This window comes from Crocuta crocuta, unplaced genomic scaffold (assembly GCF_008692635.1).
Source record: "Crocuta crocuta isolate KB4526 unplaced genomic scaffold, BGI_CrCroc_1.0 scaffold541, whole genome shotgun sequence".
In the NCBI taxonomy this organism is placed as follows: Eukaryota; Metazoa; Chordata; class Mammalia; order Carnivora; family Hyaenidae; genus Crocuta; species Crocuta crocuta.
In genome coordinates this window covers 1,856,479-1,864,078 of record NW_027531901.1, presented here as the reverse complement: position 1 = coordinate 1,864,078, position 7,600 = coordinate 1,856,479, and the positions used below count along the sequence as shown (strand labels likewise).

The 7,600-nt window shown below is 56.1% G+C and overlaps 1 protein-coding gene across 1 annotated transcript; it reads right to left on the bottom strand.

Moving 5' to 3' along the window:
* Nucleotides 1-321: 321 nt before the first annotated feature.
* On the bottom strand, nt 322-6,737 carry SLC25A38 (solute carrier family 25 member 38). The gene is made up of 7 exons (XM_077773983.1): nt 6,609-6,737; nt 5,203-5,324; nt 4,742-4,826; nt 4,100-4,279; nt 3,687-3,855; nt 1,981-2,147; nt 322-529 (listed from the first exon to the last, which is right to left on the bottom strand). Exons 1-7 carry the CDS (start codon nt 6,624-6,626, stop codon nt 407-409), a joined length of 864 nt encoding a protein of 287 aa, XP_077630109.1. The 5' UTR covers nt 6,627-6,737; the 3' UTR covers nt 322-406.
* Between the last annotated feature and the right edge of the window lie 863 nt (nt 6,738-7,600).

Here is a 7,600-nt window from a genome sequence, read left to right as displayed (position 1 = left end):
CTTCTCCGCAGACCAGCGTCCCCCGCTGGCCCTCCTCCCCCACAGCGCCAGCCCACAGCTTCCCCGGCGGTGCGAATCCTTGCCCGAGGACAGACCCAACCAGGCAGCCAGGTGGAGGTGGCGCTGAAGCGGGGCCCCTGACCGAGCTCTCTCCAGAAACACCTTTTGAAGTGGTCTTGCCGGCCGTGCAGACCCTGCTCCTAAGTCCCCAGTGACGCCTCCTGCGGGAGATCCTGAAGCTTCGAGTCAGGCCCATCTATTCTCCACTGAGACCGGGCTAACCGCAGGTGACACGTCCGCCTGGCTGTCCAGACAGGACTCCGTCCAACTCCAGGACAGTGAGACAAGCAGCCCTTGGCGCGAGCCAGGCCAGGCAGCGGAGTCCATCTGTCCCCAGTCCCATCGGTCAGGACTTCAGGCCCATCTTGGCCATCATCTCCTCGTAGACTGTCCATGCCATCGCTGCCATCAGAGTTCTGCGGAGGGCCCGGGGGACGCCGCCTTGGAAGAAGCCACGCAGCCCATAATCCTATGGGGAGAACGAACATCAACACTCCAGAAGCAAAGTAGCAAATACAACGCACGCCTGTANGGGGGGGGGGGGGGGGGGGGGTCTCTCTGACCCCGTTGTTGAGTCTTAGTTTTCAGACTTGTGTGGTCAATGCCAAAAGTAAGAACAGCGATCCAAGGAGACAATGAACTTGAAAAACAAGTTTTGGCATAGCTGCTAACCTCTCTTGCTTTGTCCGGGGGAATGTGTTTCTTAGCTGGAAGTCTTCCTCCGGGGCTGCTGCACACAGCCGTACAGCTCGTGCAGCTCAGTGGCCCCAGGTCCCAGCGGGCGGCTGCGACCCAGGTCACGGTCTGCACAAGCCCTGGGCCCTGGCTCCAGGCTAGAGGGAAAGGGGCCTTTTTCGGTGATTTGTCTGCCTGGCGGGAGCATCTTTCCGTAATTTCGTAATATGAGAATTAAAGACAAAACACCTGTTACTTCTCACGCCTCCGTAACCTGGGCCGCTTTTTCACTCCCGTTATTACCATTCCTGCCGTTTTCATACATCCTGGGGAACATATTTTTCAAAGTTGAGAATTTTAGGTACAGAGGATAGGAAAGCAGGTGACCCAAGTGGTGTGAGAATATGATCAGATTCACGAATATGTGCTTATGCCCAGGGTGAGGCAGATGCCTGATGCGTGTGTTTACGTGTGTCCTCTGCCACGCAGAGAAATGGACGCCAACAGGAAAATACACAGGGACACACTGACCTTGAACAAGAGCATCTGGTGTGTGACAGCTCTCCACGCTTGCAAAGGACCAACTCAAGCACCTTTGCCTCCAACAACCTTTGGTCCATTTGTGTTAGAGCAAGTTTCTACTACAAACAAAATGATGTGCTGGTGGGGGGTTTTTTTGGACCCTGGTTGCTCCTAGGTCCTGGATCGGATGACTAGGCCCTCCCTACTCACCTGATTCAGTACGTCTGGGGTGGAGCCCAGCAATCTGCCAAGTTTAACAAATAGAACTGGCTGTCCTGATGTAGTNAATCAGTTTTTAGCAGTGGTTTCAACCTTGGCCACACCCTGGAATCATTAGGGAACTTTACTGATCCAGGCTTCACCTGCCTCCAGACATTCAGATATAATCAGCCCAGATTATGATCGAAAAGTGAGGACTTTTTTTTTTTTAGTTTATTTTGAGACATAGAGAGAGAGAGCAGGAGGGAGAAAGAGAGAGAGAGAGAGAATACAAGCCAGGGAGGGGCACAGAGGGAGAGAATCCCAAGCAGGCTCCATGCTGAAACTCATGAACCTGACCTGAGCCAAAATCAAGAGTCGGACACTTAACCAACTGAACCACCTCCAGTGGTGGGGACTTTTATAAAGCTCCCCAGGTGACTCAAATGTGTAAAGGACACCAGCTACCGCTCTAGAGAGAGCCGTGAACCCCAAGAGGAACCGATATTTACTCTGCAACCTTACTTTGAAAATAAAGGTCACCGCCTGGCCAATCCAGCGAAATCTCATCGGGGAGAGCTGCATGTGAGTTTTGATGACATCAGCAGGCTGGGTTACCAGGGAGGCCAGAACCCCAGCAAAGAGCCCGCAGCCGAAATTTACTACGGGAATAAGGACGGCATCCGGCTGGTCTGAAATAGGACAAAGGCAACATTCAGTTACCGATAAATCTCATCCTCATCCCCCACGTATTTACTATGTTGGCCACTAATCCTTCCCCAAAGTTAGAAGGTAGATTCAGACGAGGTTAAGAGGTAAACATTTAAAGGAAAGCTACGTGTAGATGGAGTAGCGGGAGTTAAAAATTCGCCTTCTTTACAACTATCGCCATCGTAATTCATTCGGGCAAGAATCACGGGCTGTGGCTAAAACATACAAACGAAAGGAACAGAATGTTTTATATGAATGTTTACAGATTCAAAGTATCCTCCCATTGAGGTGCTTACAAACTACAAAAGAGAAAATAAGTTTTCAGGGAAAACACTAATCTTGTCGGAGCGTAAAAAGCGAGCACAGCCCACAGTGGGTCAAACCAACGTCACGAGCTTCCCACACAGTCACTGTAGACTAAAGAGCTGTATCTGTGTGAAATTTCCTGACTTTGAGCGGATGATTTATGAGAACGTCTTTGTTCTTAGGAACTACACATGGCGGTACTTACGGGTAAAGGGGCATCACTCCTGCAACTTGCTCTTAAACTGACGGAATAAACAAACACCGAGAGATCACACATGTACATCGCTGCTCCTTCACTGCCCTAACTTTCTACGGTAAAATTAAGGCCGTGGCCCCACACTGTCACCTGTCCCGGTGCCTTGGGCGGAGCAGCAGGCGTCCCAAAGCACCCCAACTGCACTTGATCACTGCTGTCGTGCTGGCGGCAGGCGGGCTTTCCCACTTCCGTGACCTTGGCTGACTGCCTTTCTCGAATCATCCAGAGACCATTTACTGAACACAGGCTCAAGCCACAGGACGTGTTTCTCTCGGCACCTGGCTCTGCTTGGCTGAGTGTTCACCGCCCACTGACTGTGTCCCTGTCACATCCAAATGAGCCAGCTTCCTGATGGGGCGGGTGTGCCTGAATGCCTGAGCTGCGGCACCGTTCCCTCCACCCCAACAGAGGCTCAAATCCACTTTCCACGAGGAACACGGCAATGGAGGTGGAAATGAGACTTCCCTTCCAGCTCCCAACCTACTGGCATTTCCAAGTTTGTCTGATAAGAATCCCATCAAGTGCTTCCTGAGAAACAGATCCTGAGAAATAGACTCCCAGGGCTTATCCCAAGGCTACTGATTTAGGAGGCCCTGGGCAGGACCCAGCAATCTAAATAAAGATCAGGCAAATGTGCAAATTATTATTGCAGGACTTCCGCAAAACACCCCTTATTCCACCGCCTACCCCTCTCAAGAACTTGAGTACTCACTACCAACCAGTCCTCTGCCGTAAGAGCCTGTAAACTCGAGAGGGCAGGGACCAAGTCTGTCCTGACCACCACCGCATCCTAGCACCCGGCCCCGTGCCTGACACGGCACCCACACGACTCAGTTCCTAAAACTCTGCGAAGAATCTGGAGTTGCTAAGAACACCAAACAGTGTCACACAGCACAGAAAGCAGTGAGGGTCTGAGGTCACGGAGCTCTCTTCCCACCACACCTCCCTGTGTCCCTACCGTGGGTCATGATGTTTTTGGTCTGGTTGTAAAACATCAGGTAGATTCCAGAAAAGGGTGCATCACGCAGAAGCGTTGCTGTCAGGCCGCTGAAGAGCCCCCGGTGCCCCTCACTGCGGTAGATGCTCCTCAGGGCTGCGTAGATGCTCCCGTAGCCATACCTGCCGCTCTGCAGAGGAAGCACAGGACCGGAGGCTGGCAGCGCGGCCCCGGGCTGCAGCGAAGAGCCAACACGACTTCCCCGTAGGCGGTGTCACCAGGGCACCGGGGCTCTGGTTCACACGTGGCTTGGGTTCTCCGACCCCAGCAGCCTCTATTTCACATCCTAAACCAGGAGAACACCCCGTGGCCACTTGACGACAGCTCAGTGCCTCTGCGTACCCACCCTGAAGGCCTAAAGCAGTCGGACTCACCTCGTAACGCGTCTTGATCACAGTGATGGGTGACACGCAGACCCCCGCAACCGAGCGCGAGCCCACCCCCAGGATGACGGACTCCAGGGCGGTCGGTGGATGGCCTCGCAGGAAGTACTGCTTCAAGGAGTAGAGGGTGCCGAAGTAGATGCCAATGCCCGGGACACACCGCACGATGGACTGCAGGCGAGGTCAGGGAGGAAGGAAGTCAGAGGCTGCCCAGTAAGATATCTCAGCTGGATTTTCCCAAAACAAGACCACGATTTGCAAGCCAGTAGTTGACTGAAGGTTTGGAGGGAACACCGGTAAGAAGGGGGTAGTGAGACAGGAGAGAAGGCAGCTAACCAAGGGTGTGACCTCACCCACTGCTGCCCGGGGCACTCAATCCTTCTGGGGAATTCTGGGAATCCTGTGGGGCGCCTCCCCGTTACCCCTCTATCTGAGGAGGGTGAGTGAGATTCTTAAGTATCAACTGTCATCCCCCGTCGGGTAGAGGGCTATGCAGGCCAGGGCGGGCGTTAATTCCCTGGCACTTCCGGCAAATTAGCGCCTAGGGTGAGAAAAGGCCAGCGGGTAAGGAGATGCAGGTGTGCGGCCTGCGGGCGCTGAAGGGCACGGGCAAGGGCAAGGNGGGCGGCTTACGGCGGACATCCCGCTCCACAGGCCCAGCACGCTCTCCGTGCGCACCACCGTCCGGAGCAGAGCCAGCACCCCGACGCGCCTGGACCTGAGGGCACACGGGGCGCGGAAGGGAAGGGACTGCTGAGACCCCGTCCTCACCAGAGAGCTTCCCACCCACAGGCCGCTCTGCAGGCCTTCTTCCCTAGGCGGCTCGGGAGTCTCGGCAGCACCCCTTGCAGTGACTCTGAGTTCCGCCGTGTCCCTGTCGTCATCGGTGTGAACGGACCGATGACGACGTTCACACCGTAAGGACGCCCTCCCCTTTGACACGGGCACGGAGCCCGATACGGGGCATAACAGGGGCACTTCAGACCTGCATTATTTCCGGAAAACCACCCACACTGCCGGCCCGCACAGTATACAACGCGAATGTCCCAGGGCAGAGCCCAGGGAGATGTCCCGGGGGGGAGGGGGGGCCGTACCCGTGGGCTGAGGGCTGGAGGGTCTGCATGCGGGTTTTGAGGAGGTCTAGCGGCTGGAACAGGAGGGTGGAGCAGGTCCCGCTGATGGAGCCACACAGGAAGGCTTTGATCACCGGATGCAGCTGCGGGCCACAGAAGGCTGCGTCACACTCTGCCGCCAGGGGCCTCGGCCTCCTCCAGGCCGGCGGGGGCTCTGTTACCCTCCCCCTTCACGGAAGGGAAGAGTGAACGAGGCCACCAACCACACCGCCCTCTCCGTCTCGGCGAGAGACAGGTATTGGCCATCGCCTCATCTCCATAAAGCGAAATCAACTGAAGGGGAGCGGCTGAACCTAGAGAGCCTGGCGACCTTGGTTCGGCCGCTGCCCTTCAGTTATCAGACCTGTAGGTATTTAGAGGAGCAAGACAAAGAAGTGAAAACACAAGCTCAGCTTAAACGCAAAACATGCACCACTTCCTGTAAAACATGGACCACTTCCTGTAAAACCTACGAACTCCCTTAGCTGAAAGCTTTCCCTTTCTCTCCCGCCCACGCATCTCCCTGCAACCTGATGAGACCAGGAGACAGTGCGGGGACGCAGCCAGCCCTGGGTTTGGTGGCTGTCCTTCAAACCAGGACAGTCGCACCCACGGGCTAGTCTGGAGGCCCCATCAGGAGGGGCAAAGACTACATGTACTTCCGTCCGAGCCCCACACGCTACGGGTCGCAGAGCTTGCCTCACAGCCCACTTGATCACAAACGGCTGTAAAGAGGCACTTATAAAATTGCAACCAGGAAAGGAAAGCCCTTTTCTCCAAAGGACACACTGTGAAACACCATCATAAAAGATCTGCTCTCCTCCTTAAAGGGCATTTGCACTATTGTTTCTTTTAACAAATGGCACCCGGTGGTCCTAACACACTGCGAGGGCAAGGCTGCCAGTCACACACACAGAGCCACCGGCCCGGAACAAAACTGAGTGTGGCCTCTGGTTACCTGTCGCACAGGGGAAAGCGATCGCCCCAGCACATTTCTACCAGACGAGCAAGTCTCCAAGGATAACTGAACCCACTTAAAAGGCTAAGTAAGCTCAGATAATAAATACTGGAGGTTATCACGCTGTTCAAACGGATTGCGAAGTACCAAAGCGGTGACGGAATTAGCCCGCCGACAGAGACACCGAGGCAAAACGCGCACACCTCACCAGTGTGTCCCCGGCCATCGGCCGTCCCCCGTCCCGCGGAGGGGTGCCCGGCTCCCTCGGACAGATGGAAGCTGGCAGTCCCTTCCCTCCCCCACACCCTCCACTCGGCCGGCTGCAAGGCTTCCCAGCCCCCATCTCCCCGGCCCGATGCCACACCACCTCCCCTCCCTCTTGGCTGGTCACCCCTCAGCCCTCACAACTTGCCACCATCTGGCTGANCACTCGGCCTCTGCGGTGCATGTCCAACAGCTGGCTGCCTCTAGGTCTGGGCGTCCGTCTCCGTCGCAGGCTGCTCCTTTCCCTCAGCGGGGACTTCGGCGGTTCCCCTTATCGCGCCCAGCCACAGCCCCTCAGGGCCACCAAGCCACCGCCCAAGGNCCAGCCCCCCCCCCTCCCCCCCACCATCTCCAGGTCACACTCCAAAATGGAAACCCAGTCAACAGCTGCCCACATCCCAGCAGCAAGTCTGGGAGACACAGAAGACCCCCGGGCAAGCGCACAGGGAAATGGCAGACAGAACTACATTTCCTGCAGCCGCCGTCACACTGGAGGCAGCCCGAGGAAGACATTTCTCCAGGAGCTCCCTGCTGTCTCAACGCGGTTAACGCTTTGCTAGGAGGAAAAACCACCTTAGCTTCACAACAGCTAGGCCTCCAGGATCCAGAGTCTTCTTTACCATATGAAAGTCCCTTTGGAAACTTCTCCCTGACTCGACCTCCCCCAACTCTCACCCACGTATTGAATCAGTCTCTCCTTACAGTCTGGGGGCAGCTCTTCCTGTCCACAGGCCCTTGTCCCCAAGAGCTGTCCCTGTGCTTTAATAATGTCACCTTTCTGCACTGAAGATGTCTCGGGAATTCTTTCTTGGCCATCAGCTGGGAACCCCACCATCGCTCCAAAATCCCGTCAACTGTACCTGCTGCTTCATGACGGAGTCCTGCTGCCGGCCCTCCTGTCCCCAGCGCCTGTCCCCTCGGATCCACCCCAGGGTCTCCTTGGCAGTCACAGCCCCACCCTACTAGCCCACCCTCCCCTGAGCCCCCGGAGCGGCGCTGGGTGAGGCTCTACGCACAGCCCCTCAGGATCTCAGAGCACTTTCACAAGCTAGATATTTAAGGCCATTTTGCAGACGGAACTGGAGCCCACAGAGGTTGTGAACGTGTCCTAGGCCGCAGGGCCTGCAGCCGCTGGCTGGGCCGACAAGGCCGGCCGTG